At 44.5% G+C, this 19,227-nt stretch overlaps 1 protein-coding gene across 1 annotated transcript; it reads left to right on the top strand.

The window, feature by feature from the left end:
- The first annotated feature begins 5,709 nt into the window (after positions 1-5,709).
- SNRNP48 (small nuclear ribonucleoprotein U11/U12 subunit 48) lies at positions 5,710-17,583 on the top strand. Its single transcript, XM_075921473.2, has 9 exons — positions 5,710-5,891; positions 6,199-6,312; positions 7,127-7,187; positions 10,143-10,217; positions 11,925-12,119; positions 13,403-13,524; positions 14,355-14,482; positions 15,647-15,808; positions 16,516-17,583. Exons 1-9 carry the CDS (start codon positions 5,742-5,744, stop codon positions 16,553-16,555), a joined length of 1,047 nt encoding a protein of 348 aa, XP_075777588.2. The 5' UTR covers positions 5,710-5,741; the 3' UTR covers positions 16,556-17,583.
- The last annotated feature ends 1,644 nt before the right edge of the window (positions 17,584-19,227 follow it).

A 19,227-nucleotide genomic window follows, 5' to 3' on the forward strand; every position in this document is an offset into this window, starting at 1 on the left:
ATTACAAGGGATATACTGAAACTCCTTTGTTTTTGAGGATTAGGTGACAACCTTTTAGCTGCCCATAAAAAGAATACCAGGATGGATTTCTCCCTGATACACAATGTAGGCCTGATGAACTTACTTTACAGTGGATTTTTTGTTCACAATTAAAACACATCATGCTATGTATCACAAGACAGATTCGGTATCCCAAAAGCAATCAACACTACAAAATGAACACATGACTTTGCACTCTTAGTCTTGATAGTGATACGGCTGACATACTCTCTCAGGGATTAATGTACTATGGATTAAAATTAGGGACTAAAAATGAAGCACATTTTCTAACCCGTGGTACTTTGCTGTGCATGTATGTACATGTATGCATTTAAAAGAATTAAAATCTGCTAAAAATCATGCACTTGTTTTTCAGAGTGGTGTAGGGGTTTTGCCTTTTGTTTCTAGATTACCAATATGAATTTAAACCAGGTCAATGGAAGTGGGTAGTAATTACCATTTGGCCTAGATGAAAGGAGTTAACCTGGTAGTAGTGACTTTCTCTGTTCTCAGTCCAACTTCTAATAAACAAATGTTCCAGTGAGAAAGGTATTTACCATTCATTTGCACTCTTGCTAGCTTTCTCTTCAGAAGGGTAAGTGGTTGAATAGATATTGAAAATTCACTCATGCCCAGAGGTGGTGCCATTAACTCATGGTTGAGGGCTGAGTCAGCTGGAAAAGCTGGCACCTTTGCTGCACATCATCTTACTTTTTTATTTCTATAAATTCCAAATAGTTTCCACAAAACATCAGTCACTTCAGGAATACAGTGGCTAAAAAATGATCAGCTCTCACCAAGACATGCTCTTAGTTTGTTTTCCTGGCAACTAACGGTCTGATCCTTGAGATTTCCAAATGGATCCTTCAGTTTGCCTCTGTCTTTGCTAGATGAAAAGACAGAATTTAAGGACCTGTCTTTAGTCAGTGTAATATCCACTGGTATCCACTGCAGTGGAGTTACTCCCAATTTATACCAGAGTGAGAGGAGAATAAGGCTAATGATTAGCTATGTGATTTACATCACAGAAAGGTTGTGATTGCCCTCATAACACTGAATCCACAGACGCATTTCAGCAGAAATAGAAAGCTAAATTTTCAGTGTCTAATGATTAAAAACTTCATTTTATCTCTCTCTGTGTGGTCCATCACCCATTGTTTTTAATAATTCAGTTGATCCTCCCACTAGCAAGATTCCTATGATGACAGGATAGAAACTAATGGATCCCTTTCCAAATGAAGTCTTAAGGGAAGGAAGGCAACTGCCTGGAGTGAATTCTTCCTAAGGTCCAGTGAAATGTATGCCTCCCTTTCCAGTCTGGGAGACTTTGGTGCATTAAATGGAACATAAGTGTTGAGTTATATGGGCCTATGGTGCCTAGATCCCAGGAATATTCCTGGCCTAAGGTCCAGCTCCACCAAAGTTTCGGGCTGGGTCACTCCTCTGGTCCTGTCTGCTACTCCCAGGCATGGGTGGCGAGTTATATGGGCTCGTGGTGCCCATGCTCCACCAATATTCAGAGCCGGAGGCCCTGCTCCAGCAGTATTTGGAGCTGAGTCCCTTGGCCCTGCCTGGAGCGACCCCCAACCCCCACCTGCCAGCCCCGCCGCGCATCCTCCCACTCCAGCTCCAGAGCGTCCCCCCTGGGCCCAGACCCAGAGCGTCCCCATCCCCCACGTCCCCGTCCCGTCCCTGTCGTGCGCAGCTTTCAGTCTGGCTCCCACTTGCTGGCTGCTAAGTAGACATAGCCAGAGAGGGCTGTGGATGAGTTATTTCACTTCCCACCACCACCAGTGAGTGCAGGGTGAGGCCTCAACCCTACTGACAGTGCCAAGCCTCCCACTAAACCCCCAAGTCACCCTGGGCCCCACGTTTCCATACCCCACTGAATCATACAGCCCCCAAAGCATGAGGGTCAGGGTGTTGCCCCAAACCATCTGTTGAAGCAAAGACTTCACTCAGTTTATGCGGCTAAACAGACAGTTTTATTGGCCAATAAAACAAAGTGAGCCAAACGTGGTCCCAGCAAAGTCGGGCCCAGTAAAGCTGCTAATACAATCAATCCTAGTATCTTTATACCCTTGACCAAACAGCCTGACGTCAGGGCATCCAATTACATGGTCCCCCAAATGTATCAGAAGGCACTTTTCTTAGCTTTGAAAAATATTTTTTGAAATTTCTACCATTCCTTGATCCCTATAGAATTCCACTGATTACTTCTGTATGAACTATATTTTAGCTGCCAGTCAAATTTTCATAATCCTTGCTCATCATGAATAGTCCTTTGTTCCATAAGTGGTTCCATTAAGATCGGTGAGATGGCTAATGGGGTAAGGTGCTGCTCAATGTGAGCAGAAATACCAGCATCTAACCATTAAGATGGGCCTTTGGAAAGAAAATGTACACCGATTATATGGTCAAAATAAATCAAACATTTGTTAGGTTGTATGTCAGTACTACACAATCATTTTTTAATTATTGGTTCTAGGCCAGGGGCAGGTAAAATACAGCCTGCGGCCTAGATCCAGCCCAGAGCCCAGTGGGAGCCTTGGGCAGGCTCCCTGCTTGCCCTGCCCCCGCACACCACTCAAAGCGGCCATGAGCTTCTCTGAGCCCCGTGAGCCAGAGATATGAGGGTGGGAGAAGAGTCTTCAGGTTTAGTTTGGACATTAGGATAAACTTCTGTCCGGGTGGTAAGGTACTTAGAAAAAAATGCCTCGGGAGGTTGTAGAATCTCTATCATTGGAGACTTTAAAGAGCAGGTTAGACACACACCTGTCAGGGACAATCTAGATAACACTTAGTCCTGCCATGAGTGCAGAGGATTGGGCAAGATCGAGGTCCCTTTGGGTACATCTACACAACACCATTATTTCAGAATAACCGACATTATTCTGAAATAACACAGTGTGCATCTACACTGTGAGCCTTCGTTTCGAAATAATGGAGGACTTCTTACCCTGACTCATGGTAATCCTCATTTCACAAGGAGTACGGGAAGTTGAAGAGTGTTCTTCCTTTGACTTCCTGCTGTGTAGGCAGCGCCAAATGCTGAATTAAGCTATTTTGACTTAAACTATGCAATTGCTGTAGCTGAAGTTGCATAGCTTAATTCGACTTTAGCCCTGCTGTGTAGACGTACTCTTCAAGGCCTACACATCTATGGTTTTATTAGGTGAGGGGCCTAAACAACAGGCCAAGGTGTGTCCAAATATCTGAATAAATCCTTGTCTACACAAGAAACTTACATTAGTTTAATTAAAGTTGTGATTTTATACCAATGTAGCTAAAAAGCCTATATGGGCAGTTTTATTTTGATTTAGCATACTTCTGATAGGAATGTTTAAATTAAACCAAAGTAAGATATTTAAATTGAAATAAGAGCCTCTACCTATGTTTTTTTTAATTAAATCAGTTTTAAAACTGAGTCTTCAAGACTTTACGTTTATTAATGTTCTAATTTTAGTTCTATGATTCCATTTTTTCCTGTATTGTTTTCAGATTTCACTTTTCAATAGTATATAACGTGGGTTTTTTTTTTTACTGTAAGGCACATTATTTTCAGATCTATATAGTGAGTGTCTCCTGATATCTTCCCCAAAACCTGCCATTCTAGTTAGTTGGTGTCTTCGGGCCCAGATCTGGCCCCCTTACTCACCTGGAGTACTTGCATACTCTGAGTATGCACACAGAGTCTAATTCTGATTGTCCTGCCTTGGCACTACTGAGCGGTCTAACTCTTTTAACAATATTGCTAGTATGATCCAATTTTGTATTAGCATTTTGAGTTTTGGGAAGTTCAAACTTCTGCTTACAATGATGAGTTCAGTCTGAAGAACACAAGATATTCTCTAAAGATTGTTCTCTTTTGATCTTGTGAAGATATTGCCGTAATCTTTCCTTCAGGATTGTCTTTTAAAGATCATAGCCCTAGCACAAGAACAAAGTGAGGCTGACAACAGTATTGTCAGAGGCAGATGATGAAATATTAATCCATGCTTTGTGACATCCAGGATGGATTACAATAATTCCCTCTTTGCAGGTCTCTTCTGGGCCTATCTTTACAAAATGCAGTGTGTACAGAATTCAGCTGGCAGGATTTTAACAGGTGCTGTGGACAATGGCAAGCTTTCCTGGCACTGGGCGCATAGCCTGGTCCCAAAGACCTGTATTAATTCTCTTTGTACTTTTTGTATGTACACCATTCTATATTCATGTGTCCTTTTTTGTTGTCACATGTAGTATGTCTGTGGCCATGATAGGTGCTAAAAACACTGGAAACCTATCTCAAATTCTGTGTGCAGGCCTGCCAAGGGGGGAGCAAAGGGGTTAACTGCCTGGGGCCTGGCAATTTAAAGGGGCCCCAAGCTCTGGCTGTGGCAACTGCTACTACCCAATGCTTTCCTGTGCACTACTGTGTCTTCTAAAACCACAAGTTCACAATCTACATCTTCCTTTGCTTTGCCTGCATAGTGCTACCCGCACCTCCCTCTTTTTCTTGCAAGAGCAGGGACAGGGAACCTCTGGCTCCCAGGCCAGATCCACCCTCAGCTTGCCTTGCTCTGGCCCACAAGACTCTGGGTTCCTTCCCATAGTGGGGCAAGATAGTGCTGGTTCTCCAGCCCCATGGTGAGTCTTCACAGCTCAGTGCCTGCCACAGGGCTTGAGCTCAAGTGCCAGCTCCCTATTGTGGGGGTGGGGGAGCAGCAGGAAGCCAGTGCTGAAGTCCTACATTCCAGCTCTGCTTGGCGAGGAGGGAGGAAACAGCGCTGCTGTCCACTCCTCTCCCCGTCCTTCCCCCGGGGAATTGCACCCCAGGGAAGCGCTCATCTGCAGGCTCCAACCCTGTCACGCACTGGCTGGGAATTGCAGCCAATGGGAGCAGCAGGGGGGCAGTGCTGCTGTGCTGTGGAAGCAACCCAACCTTCTGACTTCTCCCTGATCCCCACTCCTGCGCCCCCACACCCTCCCCAACAGCCCCCCCAGCACACTGAACCCCTCATTTTTTGGTCCCATTCCAAAACCATGGGGGGGCACAAAATCTGCTAACCCCAGGAGTCAGGGTTGGGTGAGGAGAGGCTCAGCGCAGGGCAGGGGGGCTAGCGTGTGGGGTGGTGCAATAAGGAGGGGTGGGGGGTACCCAGGCTGCTGCTTTTCCCCCTCCCCACCCCCGCCAGGGAGCGAGAGCGCAGCTGCACTTCGCCTCCTGCTGGGAATCTGGGGGGGGGGGGAGCTTCAGGCCCCGCCCCCCCTCGCTGGCACCGCCCCGAGCTAGTCGCGCGTGCGGGGCTGTCGGATTCGCCCTGAAACCCTCACTCCACCCAGCAGGTGCCGCCCTCGCTGAGTCCGCCCCTTCTATGGCTGTTTTGGCTGCAAGGCCCCGACTGCGGCTGCTCCCTCCGCACGTCTCTGCTCTATGGTGCTGCAGGGCCACGCTGCGCCGAGCGAGGCCCCCTCTAGGGCTGGCTAAGGCGCTGCCTGTTCACACGCGCCCACTGGACGGCAAGAGGCCGGGCTCCGTTTACACCTTTTACATCCTGTCCTGTATCGGCACGTGCGCGTTCTCCTGCGGGGCTTCACGTGCGTGTGAAATGTCACTGAACTGAGGCCGGCGCCGCGCGTGGCAGCCCCGCTTCCGTCAGCGAGCGAGCGCGCGCGCGCCACCAGCGGAGCAAAGGGCAACCTGCCTGCCCGCACTCAACATGGCCACCCCGGCCGTTTGCACAATGGACGCCACTTCCCTGGAGGGGAGCTCGCCCCTAGCAAACATGGCCGCCGCCGCCCTTCCAGCCGGGTCTGACGCCCCCCGCGCGGAGATGGCCGCCCCCTGCGCTGTGTGGTTTGGGGACCAGGCAAGACTCTCCCAGCGCCGGGGCTCGGGGCTTTCCGGTGGCCTGGCAGGCCCGAGCCCGGCGCGTGTCGTGCGCAGCGTGGGGGGGTCTCGGCCCCCCGGCTCCGTCCCCCCCAACCCACTTAAGCCCCAACCCGCCCCCAGCGCGGCCCGGTGGGGTTGCCAGGTGTCCGGTATTTGAGCTTTCTGCGCGGGAAACACACTGAGCCCCCCCCCCCCCCCAGCGTCGGGAATGTTCTGAACCCGACGGGATGTCGATTGTGACGTCCCGCGGGTCCGGCCGCTCTGAGCCTGTGTTGCGCCCGCAGGGGGAGCGAGCCGCCTGCCCCTACGATGCTGGTCACCAGATGCCCCGCGCCGCCCTGGCAAAGCACGTGGCGTCCTGCCGGCTGAGGAGGCTGGAGTACTCCAGAGAGGAGCAGGTAGCCGCCTCTGCTCCCGCGGGCTGCTGGGTTGCTGCTGGGCAGGCCGTGCGGAGCAGAATGACTTCTGCAGCTTGAAGAGGTCTGGGTTAGGTCAGACCAATGTGCTGTTTATGGAAGTTGCATAGGAAGCCCCTGATTAGGGGTGCCAATTGTCCCATTTTCAGCCAGAAGGACTTTTGAAGAAGGAGTGGGCTACTAAAAGTCCAGTCAGTGGTGCAGTGGGGGTAAGGTAGGCTCCCTGCTTGTCCTGGCTTCAGGTGGCTCCTGGAAGTGGCTGACACATCACTGTGGCCTCTAGGTATAAGGGCAGCCAAGGGGCTCCACACACTGCCCCTGCCGCCCCTCTGTAAGTTCACACTCACACTCTCTCTTCCTCCCCCTCCCCCAACAGCCTAGAGCTCTCCTACAATCCAAATCCTTTGACCTCAGCTCAGAGCTGCCTCCTGCACCCCAATCCCTCCTCCATGTCCCCATCCTAAAACCCACTCCCCAGCCGGAGTCCTGATCCTTTCTCACACCCCATTTTGGTGAAAATGAACAAGTAAGCAACGGTGGGGGGATGGAGTGGGTAGGAGCAAAGCCAAGGTGATTGCCAACTTTCTGATTGCAGAAAGCCAATCTTATCTTGAAGCTCCAGGTAGATGTGTGCAGGTGGCTTTTGCATATGCACAAGTCCAGCTGAATTTAGTGAGGCTCTGTCTGGGTGTTAAGCTCCAAACAAGTTTATCAGACTGCAAATGTGGGAACTTTTGGGTAGATATGCTTGAGTCTTAACTATCACACAAAGGTATAATTGTGTTTTGTTTTTTAGACTGAAATGTATGACTCTGCATTTTACTATGAGAAAGCAAAGATACCCACCGTTACTATGGGTATGTATGAATTTAGTAATGGTTGTACAATGAAAGCTGACACTTCAAGTGATGATGTAATCAGTGTAAGAGGAAACCTCCTTATTCTCAGCATCTAGTTTTTTAAAAAATAACTTTACCTTCATTCTGCAAAACTGTGCAGCATGCTTTTTCCTTTACCCAATGCTATTCTTAGAATATGTTTCCTCTTCATTTTCAAGTTCTCAGAGGGTATTATAACTAAGTTTTCACTGGTTTATCAGCGTATTTGTGTCAGATTGGTTCCCTCCACCTTATCTCTAACACAGTTTGCAAATTCCTATTACAGTAAACTTCGGATAATCTGGCACCTTTAGGACCCAGGGGGTGTCAGATTATCAGATATGCTGGACTATCAGAAAGGGGGGCTATCAGGGGGATGGGGTGGGGGGATGCCACCCCAGACCCCTCATAGCCCCCCCTTCCAATAGTCCTGCTCTGCCCCAGGTGTCCCCTATTCAGCCATTGCTGGTCAGTTTCAGCAGCGGCTGAATCGGGGACGCCTGCCGCAGAGCAGCTGGTGTGCTGCCAGGTTAGTCCGGTAGCGCCGCCCCTCAGCGCTGGGAGACCAACCTGGCAGCACCCCAGCTGCTCTGCTCCAGGCATCCTAGAGTCAGCTGCTGCTGAAACTGATCAGAGGCTGACTCCGGGAAGCCCGGGGCAGAGTTGCTCTGCCCCGGGCTTCCTGGTATCAGCTGCTGGTCAGTTTCAGCAGCTGCTGAATAGGAGCACCTGGGACAGAGCAGCTTGGGTGCTGCTGGGTTGGTCCCTTAGCGCCCCCCCTCGGCGCTGCAGGACCAACCCGGCAGCACTCCGGCTGCTCTGCTCCAGGCGTCCCCAGGAGCAGCTGAGGGGCTGCCGGGTTGGTCCCGCAGCCCCGAGGGGCAGCGCTATGGGACCAACCCAGCAGCACCCCAGTTGCTCTGGCCCCGGCTTCCCCTATTCAGCTGCTGGTCAGTTTCAGCAGCGGCTGAATTGGGGAAACCGGGCGCAGAGCAGCTCCAATTGTCCTGCTGCCCCGAGCACTTCCGGGTTCCTGATGGTGCTGGACCATCAGGAGTGCCGGAGCATTGGATACTGGACTAATGGAGTTTTACAGTACAGTAAACTTCCGATAATCTGGCACCTTTGGGACCCAGGGGGTGCCGGATTATCAGATATGCCGGACTATCGGAAGGGGGGGTTAGGAGGAGTCTGGGGTGGGGGGGGATGCCACCCCAGACCCCTCATAGCCCCCCCTTCCAATAGTCTGGCTCTGCCCCAGGCGTCCCTGATTCAGCCGCTGATGAAACTGACCAGCAGCAGCTGAATCGGAGACGCCTGGGGCAGAGCAGCTGGAGTACTGCCGTGTTGGTCTGGTAGCACCGACCCTTGGCGCAGCGAGACCAACAGGGCAGCACCCCAGCTGCTCTTGGGGATGCCTGGGACAGAGCAGCTGGGGTGCTGCCTGGTTGGTCCCGCAGCACCACTCCTCGGCGCTACTGGACCAACCCGGCAGCACCCCAACTGCTCTGCCCCAGGTGTCCCCAAGTCAGACGCTGCTGATACTGATCAGCGGTGGACTCCAGGAAGCCTCGGGCTTCCTGGAGTCAGCCACTGGTCAGTTTCAGCAGCGGCTGAATCTGGACGCCTGGGACAGAGCAGCTGGGGTGCTGCCGGGTTGGTCCCTGCAGCGCCGCACCTCAGCGCTGCGGGGACCAACCTGGCAGCACCCCAGCAGCTCTACCCCAGGTGTCCCCAAGTCAGCTGCTGCTGAAACTGATCAGTGGCTGATTCCAGGAAGCCCGGGGCAGAGCAGCTCTGCCTGGGGCTTCCTGGAGTCAGCCGCTGGTCAGTTTCAGCAGCAGCTAAATTGGGGACACCTGGGGTGCTGCCCGGTTGGTTGCATAGCCCCGAGGGGCAGCGCTATGGGACCAACCCGGCAGCACTCCAGCTGCTCTGTCCCAGGCGTCCAGATTCAGCCGCTAGTCAGTTTTAGCAGCGGCTGAATTGGGGAAGCTGGGGGCAGAGCAGCTCCAATCGTCCGGCTGCCCGGAGCACTTCCAGGTTCCTGATGGTGCCGGACCATCAGGACTGCCGGACCGTCAGATGCTGGACCATTGGAGTTTTACTGTACTTTGTTTCTTCCTTGTTTGTGCACTGGACTGTCTATAATGTCAGTAGATCACATCTCCCAACTCTGCAGTTTGACTCAGCCCTAAGAGTAGTGTTTAGTTGCTGTAGTAGAGCATCTGAAGGGAGATTTGTGTTTTCACTGCAGTGCTACATAAGGTCTTGAAAAAAATTAGTGTGGAGTGGTCCTTGGTTGCATGAGGGAGGGTTCACTTTAATTTCTGGAATTTAGAGGTCATTCACACCAAGATAATAAGGCACTTTTAAGGCAGATGAAAATGTGATCTTCAGTTACTTGTTCCTTTTTATATAGCAGTGTTACAATTAACAGATGTTTATATCTAGTGTTTGAAAAATCTGCTAGCACATAATAATAATAATTATTAATAACTAAAACAAGACATACAGCATCAGACTCTTCTCAAGAGTTTGGAACCTTAAAGACAGACACAGAGGAGACAGAATACAGTAGCAGGGCCAGAGGAGGGAGTAACTTGATATCATATTCAAGTAATTGTCGAATAAATATAAATCTTATTGATTAGTTTTTGTTTGGTTTTCTGGACTAAATAAAATGGAATGGATGTAAGAACAAACTTATTAAAAGCCAGAATACATTTGGTTAAAACTTCTATTCCTGTCAAAGAATTCCTGAGTCTAAGTATTAGTAATTCAGGATGAAAATGATTATTCTTTCTGTACAATAATCACTGCTTACCCACCAATTAAACCTCACCAGCTAAAAGCATAGATCTAGCACGTGACTCAGAGTGGACTTGTACACAGGTGCAGGAGCTCTGTAAAATCTGTTTTCCTTTTCTTCAGATAAGGAGCTACAATTTAACATTATTAAACAAGCTAAAGCTTTAAGTACAAAAGAAGGTGGAAGCTACAGTGAAGGTAAGTAGAATATACAGGTAGCCAGGAGTTCTCCAATTTTTCTCTCTTCCCATTCATAATCACTCAAGTCACCTCTTTCCCAGTCTCCCTTGGAAAACCACCCTATGACTGTGTTCTCCTCCCTTGGCAGGGACCTGGGAAGGGTTCAAGTCTTCCATGTTCAACCCAAGAGCTCTATTAAGGACTGGAAATCTAGCCCTGCAAAGCTCAGAAGGTTGTTTTAATGCCGGACTGGCGTTATTTTAAAAGAAAATAAACCAACATCATGTATCATGTACTGTAATGCAAAAATACATCTATGGACCACTTGGTGTCACAGCTATATCTCACCATCCATTTTAACATTGTGCTCTTGCGCTTTTAAGAAGTGATCTGAAGAAAGAACCAACGTTGTCCAAACTGTCTGCATTCACCTTACAACTTCTTAATTTATTATCGGGTTTTATTTGGTAACACATTCTTTTCTCTATGACTTGGAAGGATATTTGTTTCAATGGTTTATTTTTTATTGTTGTGGATTTTAAATGGAAAACAATTATATAGATAATGCAAAAGTACTTTAAACAAGGGAAATTATATTTAAAATGCATGAGAAGTAATATATATCCTATCAAAACAGTTTAGATCAAGGTGCACAGTTAATAAAGAAACTTAAACATGGTCATGATCATGTTTTCTACTAAAATGCATATGACTTTTAATATGCCCTTTACAATATTAGACCATTTTGACAGTCTGCTATCAACTTTGGTATTACTTCTGTCTATAATGCATTTTATGGCACTTTTTTGCAGAAGGGTGCATTGTAGAAATAAAGTACACTATAGTGAATTATATGCACTAAAGCAGTGTTGTAGTCCAGGTTTTTAATACACAGGCGTCAAGAAATGTGAAGTTTTATGGTGCGTAGCTGTCAAAATAAGGTCGTCGTAGTACCCAGAAGTTTGAATTTTCTGTACTTTAAAACCACAGCTATATTTGTTGGCTTGTTTAAAAGAGGGTGTTAGCTGAGCAGCCCTACAGGTAAACTCAGCTACATTACATTACTTCTCTTCAGGGTTTTTAAACTGATAGCAATGTGAATAGGTAGAAAGTAACTGTCTTGGATCATCATTGAAAGCATTCAGAGCAGACAATTGATCATTATCTATTTGATTAAACAGAGGCGTTGATTCTAATTATTTCTGATAGAATATTGGCTGTTTGCAGCTGAAATTTGGAAAAATTTAAAAATAAATATGCACTGTTGGATCAGTGCAAAAACTTTTTTTTGCAGGCTAGTGGGCTGTCACTACTAACATCATAAAGGAAATTATGTTGTGGACTGGATGCTTTTTTATGGGCATTCTCTCACTTCCTCCACAGATAGCCCACATTAGTCCCTGCAGGAGACACAAAAACTCTTAACCTTCCTCAAATACACACCTGGGGAGCCAACAAAATAGAAGCATAGTGGCTATTTAATGACAGTCTGCTACAGAGTTATCATTTCATTAAACAGACTTCAGTGGTCTCCTAAAATTAGGCCAACTAAAGCACTTTTTAAACTATCAGAATCTAGTAAAGCTAAAGAAGTCTATCTTGCACAAGTGGAAAGCATGTAAATAGTGTCCAAGTTCTTAGTGCGAGTATGTATGCTCCTCCCCACAAGTTTCTTTGTATAGCAATACTGCCATTTTATAGAAGTCATGTCTATTTGTTTACAAGTTGTAGGTGCCTATTCATCACTGCCTGTTGAAGTTCCCCAAAATCACAAACGTTTCATCTGTGACCTGACTCAAGCTGATCGTCTTGCAATCTATGATTATGTCCTTGAAGAGACAAAGAAACAAAGGTCCAGATCGCAGACCACTGAAAATGACAGTGATCTCTTTGTAGATTTGGCAGCTAAAGTCACGCAAGGTTTGAAAAATATTCCAGTTCTTGAGTTTTACAACTTAAAAGTGTGTCATCTTCAAATATTGTCACATTGTGGGATTTGATTGAACATCTATTAAGGTTTGAATGAATAAAATATAAAGAAAATTGTGGTTCAAGGATAGCGGTTCCCAGCCTTTTCCAGATGGGGACTCATTTTGACAATTCAGGAAGACTTGGTAACCCAAGGCAATTCAAAAACGGGGGGAGCAGAGCCACCTGGGGAGACACTTGGCGACCCTTTTGAAATGTAATGGCGACCTATAGGTTGGGAAACTGTTCTAGGAAAAGGGCAAAAATGATACATGCTTGTCCAGAAAGCAGGTGACAAATTCTCTTCTTGTGTTGTACATGTTTTTAAATAACTATAATTTATGACATAGGTAAAATATCTTCACATCCTGTAATGCAGTGTTCATTGTGTACCTGTTGTATCTTTTCCCTTTTCTCCTACAGTTCTGGCAGCTTTCTATTCAAACAGTTCTGCTGCTCTTCTTTCATTGTGCCTATTGCCTGCATCTCAGCAGAAGGAGGCATCCTTCATTTCTGCTGCAACAGGCCTCTACTACTGTGGCTCACAACTGAATGTAAAATTTTGCAAGATTTCTGCAAGTGAAAGCCTATATAAGCAGCACGGAACAGAAATGTGATGAGATGCATAATAGATAGTCCTTTGGTACAAAGAAAATTCTTGAGAAATATATAAATGAGTGAGACAGATCAGGATTCCTTCAATTCTGTAAAATACACAATATATATTCAAGTTAAAAATGCCCTGTTTTCTGGAGCCCAATCTAACAAAAGAATCTGCAAGGCTCAAACATTAATATTTGCTGGACTGATCCCTCTGTTTTCCAGACTTTAGTAATATGTGTTTTGAAAATGTGATTTGTAAAATAGTATTTAGGAAGGTTTTTTAAAAAATAACTTATTTCAAGCCATTACTCTGTATTGCAGTGTGTTGGCGTTCATGTAATAATGTTGCATGATTACTTGAATGTCTTTTTTGGGAGGGGATTGTTGATTTTGGTCTTTACTGTGTAAGCAGATCTATTCTGGCTTTCTCTCAATTTCACTACACCCTGTGTCAAGCTGTAAATGAATTACCAAAGAAACCTCTGTTAAAAGAACTCGACACAAACTTACCTTTAGTCATGTAAACAGCACCATTATAAGATAGCCCAATTTGTATTCTCAAGTGCCAATATGTCCCTAAAATTTTGTTTTTAGTTTGTTTAGCCATTTGTTTCATCTTTAATTTGTATTAGATGATGGTCAAAAAGGTCCAAAGTCCCATCTTGAAATCCTGGCAGAAATGCGGGACTATAAAAGACGACGGCAGTCATACAGAGCTAAGAATGTTCATATAACAAAGAAATCTTACACTGAGGTGAGCATCAAATGCTTTTGATGAATCCCAAGCCTTTGCAGGCATTAGAATGTTTTTTTCCCCCATGGTATAAACTCTCTAACATTCTCTTCAGATTAGTAAAAATAATTTCAACCACAATGTGTAGGCAAAAAATGGTTTTTTTTTTTAATCAAATCTGAAAATGTGGACTAGTAAATGTGTTAGCAGTTTTGTAAATCTCAAAAAGAAATGATAACGATTTAAAATATATTTTTTCCTCATCTGTTTTGTTTTCAGTCTTTCCTCATATCACTTTGTGTCTATCCTCTAGTTTAAGCTTTGTCAATTTGAAAGTTGCATAAACTACTTAAAGGGGCACTGCAGGATTAAAAACCATATATATTTAAAATGCATTTTTCCTTACATCAGTTGCCATACTGACAGTTGAGACTTAAAAATAAAAGAACTTGAAAATGCCAAACATGGTTTTTACTTTTCTATTTCATTCGTGAACAGTTCGGCTAGACCAGTCAATTTCAGTATCCATATCTTGTGCCTTAGCTATTTGGGATTGCAGAAACATCAGACAAATGTTTTCAGATTCAAACAATTTTTTTTCACTACAAGTTACTGAATATCTCACAACTACTTTTAATAGAGTTTTGTATGTTGCAAAATTCCAGCAACCTATATGTTGACAGTATCCTTTCAAGGTGTAATACAGTTACTTTGGAGTTCTTATTTCAGCAAACCAATGTTTTTCCTTACAAATATCAAGTGTATTTAAAAACACCACCTCAGACTTCATTTTTTGCGTTGGGCTTTTCTATTCTTTAGCTTCAATTTTTATTTTACTAATCTCTTCCTAGGTCATCCGGGATGTGATTGGTGTGCACATGGAAGAACTCAGCAGCCACTGGCAAGAGGAAGGCAGAACAGATACTGCAGAGATGTGTGAAGGAGGAAAATCTTCCACTTCAGGAAAATCTTCAGGAAGGTATTAATAAGAACATCACTGCACTCACCAAAATGCTTTCTTTCTGCAGAGACACTGGCAATTGTCAATCCATAGTGACCTTAATAGTATTCTAGTAGTATGTAGAAGCTCCAGTTGAGAAATAGACCCACTTTACTGAATGTTACAAATCCATACTAAGCTAGTCCTCGCACTGAGGAGCTTATCTTATGTAGACAAGACAAAGGACAGGCAAAAAGAGGTGTTTAACCCCATTTTGCAGATGCGGAAACAAAGCAATTTGTTCCTAAAGTCATAGGCAGTTTGTGGCATAGCCAGGACATGAACACAACTCTCCTGAGTCCTAGTACATCACTGAAACCACAGGTCTCAGACCATTACAAAGCAGCTAGGGAGAGAAAAATGTGTGAAAATGTGAAAACATAAATATTGGAGGGAAGGTGAAGCACTGGAGTACTACCTTAAGCTATTTTGAACTCTTTTTAAAAAATATCGACTAATGTCAAGTTGACTCTGTCCCTGTACGTTCTGATGCAGTTCCATTCAGTGCTTTTTTTGTGACAGTACTTGCCGCTTTCCCCCCGCACGGCACTGGCGCCGCGCCGGACGTGGCAATTAAAGGGGCCATGACTGCTTTTATTTTTTTTTTTTTTTTTTTTGGCTCAACAAATTTTTTTTAAAGCATCTGGCAAACCTAGTTCCAGCATTTTTTTTTTTAACAAAAAAAGCACTTGTTAGATGAAAGTAAAAGTGTTATACTACTAATGTATCTTACGTATACTTAACAGAACAGTAATCCTTCACTTGGGTATTGAAAAAGAAAAGTGGGAATAGACTTTATTACCTGTGTGATATGAAAGTGTGTCTATATCACTGGGTGATGCTTCTAATTTTTATTTCTTGACTTGCATGGTTGAAATAATAAACAAATCAAACATGTTTCAGCCTTTTTGTGCTGGGGAAGAAATTGCTGCCTGTCAATCAAGAGAAGCCAAAATAGTGGCTAAATATGTCTCGATTCCAAGTTCTTATTATGTCAAACAGAAGAAAGTGATCCTACAAAATCAATTACTGCCCCTTTTCATTGCCTACCAGAGGCAGACAAATGGAGATGAAAATATTCCAGTAACTACAGTGTTTGTATAACTATTTATTAAACAAAATCAATGACTTTTTTTCCTTCAGAAACGAGAGACGGTCAGCATCCGTAGACTCTCGACAGTCTTGTGGAAGCTCTAAAGATGTTGATCGAGCTAGACATAGGAGAAATCCCAGCAGAAGTCCAGACAAACACAAAAGAAGACGAGAGAGAGGCAAAGACAGGGATTCCAAGAGAAAGAGAGAGAGGCAAGTATTTATTCTAAGCAATTGTTTGCCTGTCTGTACCAATTAGTCATGATTGTCACTAGTGAAATGCAATGGTGCATCAGAGATTAGTGCATGAACATAATACTCAATCCAAGTGGAAATGCAGGAGAATTCATGGAGACAGGATGTGGTAATCTAGATATGCATGCACAGAGTCTTAGCCTGGCTGAATTTGCCATGGGATCTTCAAAAAACCACAAGTGATCTGGACTACAGGGTTGGCTCCTCCAGCAATAACTTGCCCTGTAATGAAAAGCAATCAGACTCCCGAGCAATTTGTGACCTTCTATTGGTTTATAACATAAATGAGAGAATTGTAGCGCACAATTCCTAGCAAGTATGTATCGATTCACAAAACTACAGATGGTTTCACCATATACTTTGGGGCATATGCTAGAGCATCTGCTTGTCTCATGTTCTTACAAGAAACATTGTGCTCTGTCAGAGGGCAGGGTTGTGCAACGACCCCCAGCTTACTGGCGCTGAATCCTCAAAAGATAATGAAGTGACAAGATTCTGAAGGAAATGTGTAGATATTAATATTTTCAGTTTTAAAAGACTTCAAGCTTCTGTTATGTTCAGTCTCTTATCAGTGAAAGTTCAGTCAATTAATCATTGTTGGTGTAATATGTTCAGTGCTGAGATCCTAACATGACATCAGATGCAATGGCTTGTTTCTATTTCAGGGATGAAGAGAAGTATCACAGCCATGCAAGAAGAAAATAGAGGGACTCTAAAGAAGATGTGTGTGTCATCTGTTAAAGAAATAGACATAACCTGGATCATTGAGAACTGGGAATATCAGCAGTATGCTGATGACAATACATTGTGAATTGAAGGTTGTAGCCACAATTGGCAGGCTGCCAATGCCATCCTTCCTTCTTCCTGACAACCTTATCATGGTCTCGTGTCTCAGATGGATTTTTCTCTGTGTCAGGTGACATGTAATTTTTTGTATTGCCTTTGACTGATAAATATAATTTTTACATTATCATTTTTCATTCAGCCCATCTTGATACAATGATTGAAGCAAGCAATGAGGATTCAGATTTGTGCAAGTTCATAGTGACTTTGGGAGGATGCTCTGTAGCAGGGGTTCTTAAGCTTTTCTTTCTGAGCCTCCCCCCCTCCCTTGCTATACCAGGCCCACCTCTGCCACAGCTGTTTTCTGCGTATAAAAGCCAGGACCAGCATTAGTAGCAAGCAGAACAATTGTCTGGGGCTCCACACAACAGAAGGAAACATGAAGCTAAGTAGTGTATGCTTTGACTTCAGTCCCAGATGGCAGGCTTTGGGGCCCCAGGTTTCAGCCCCATATAGTGGATCTCTGTCTTTTCACTCTGGGCCACAGCAAGTATAATAGCAGCCTTGCTTGGCAAACCCTCTGAAATCTCCTTGCAGCTCGCTGGGGTGCCTGGAACCCTGGATAAGAACCATTGCTTTAAAGTCTTACACCTCAAACACCCTAAATAGCTGAGACATCTTCAACCAGTACCTTAGAGTCTGACTGTAAAATGGAGGTTATGATGCCTTGTCCCCTTTATAAAGCATTTTGAGGCATTCATGTTAACAGCACTCTATGGGCACCAAGTCTTTTTTTTTTGTTTGTTTGTTTACTGGGAGCATTTCCATCAAAAGAGCTCTCTTGTTTCTTGGGAGTAAAATCGGTATCATCTGCTTATTTTTCTCTGTCACATTCCCCTGTGCCATCAATGAATAAATAAATAAATAAATACCTTGTTTGTTTGCACTTACATTCTAGTTGGTTTTATTTTCCCTGTTGGGCTGAAACAAAACCCGATGATAGAAGCAGGTAGTGAGGACATTCCTCTAGGCTGGTTCTCTTTCAGCCAGTCAACAAATGAGGTAGGGTTGTGTTCAATTACTATCAATTACAATCAGTGCTTTTTTTTGTAAGAAAAAAGGTGCCAGTACTACAGGCTTGAAGTTGTTGAAAAAAAAAAAATGCGCCGAGGGCCAAAATGCAGTCGCGGCCCCTTTAAGAACCTCGTGTCCCGAGCGAGCTTCCATCGGGAGCCAACCTGCCCCAGGCGCCGGTATGCCAGAGAAGAATCCCATTTAATTAAGGTATGCTGGCAAAATAGGTGGCGTACTGTCACAAAAAAAGCACTGATCACAATACACTTTATTTAACAAAGGAATTAGTAACAATGAGCATTTTCAGAGAAAACGGGGATTTCTATCATAGAAAATAGCAACAATGCTGAATCTGCATTAAGAAAAACACTACAAACTGACAAGTGCTTGAGAGTGACATAATTTAGAGAAATTGTATATAACTTGATCATACTTTCTAAATAGAAAACCAGAACCCTTTTGTGACAATGTCTTTAAGGACTGTGAAATTCATATTTAATAGCTATTTCAATCTATATGCAATCTGATTTCATATTTTTATTGCAGATTGTTTCAGATCTATATGGAGCTACATACATTTGAAATTTTGATGTAACCCATGTATAATTTCTGTATGAATTCCATACAGTTTTGGTGACCAACTAGACGAAGGAAATGAAGGCCAGATTATCATCTTCATTCTCAATGGCTCCTAAGTTAAACAACACTACAGTAACTATAGTGATCTAACAATAAGGAAACCACTACTAAAAGAGCAATAGAATCTCACAGTATGCAGAGAGGTGGTCATTTCCAAGGTTCCACTTCACTGCCACAGCTGGGTGGGCTGCTGCACATTTATGTCCTGGATAGGATAGGATGCGTATGTAATACAGAAGAGTCCGGATTATCCGACCTTCGCTTATCCGACCTTCCAGTTTATCCGACATAGCCATTCAACATGCTATTTATGCGTCCACGTGTCGCATACTGCCATGGCCGTAGCTTCGTTTCTTCCTTTGCGCCAATGATTTATGTTTCTGCTGTGATTGTGTTTCATTTTTCCAATTGCATTTTCCCCTTAGTGTAATATAATTTTATTGTTTGAGGAACATGGCAAGTGAAAAGAGAAAAAAAGTGGTTCTTTCCATTGAACAAAAACTTGAAGCGTTAAAGAGAATAGACAAAGGTGAGTCCATGCTAAAAATTGCATCTGAACTCAGTGTGGGGCGAGTTACAGTTGGTGACTGGAAAAGGAAAAGAAGTGAGTTAGAAAAGTGGTGCTCTGATCAACCCTCAAGTGCAGGACTGAAGGACAGAAAAACAATGAAAAAATGTGAATATGAAAAGGTGAGTGAAGCTTTGTTTTTATGGTTCACACAGCAAAGGGATAAGGGCATGCCTATCACAGGCCCGATTCTGCAAGAGAAAGCTCTGAGTTTCCAAAAGGAATTTAATGAAGGGGAACCTGATTTCATGGCTAGTGTAGGCTGGTTTGATCACTGGAAAAAAAGATACGGGTTAAGGCAGCTCAGTATATA

Source organism: Pelodiscus sinensis, chromosome 2 (genome assembly GCF_052426305.1).
Source record: "Pelodiscus sinensis isolate ZL-2025 chromosome 2, ASM5242630v1, whole genome shotgun sequence".
Classification (NCBI taxonomy): domain Eukaryota; kingdom Metazoa; phylum Chordata; order Testudines; family Trionychidae; genus Pelodiscus; species Pelodiscus sinensis.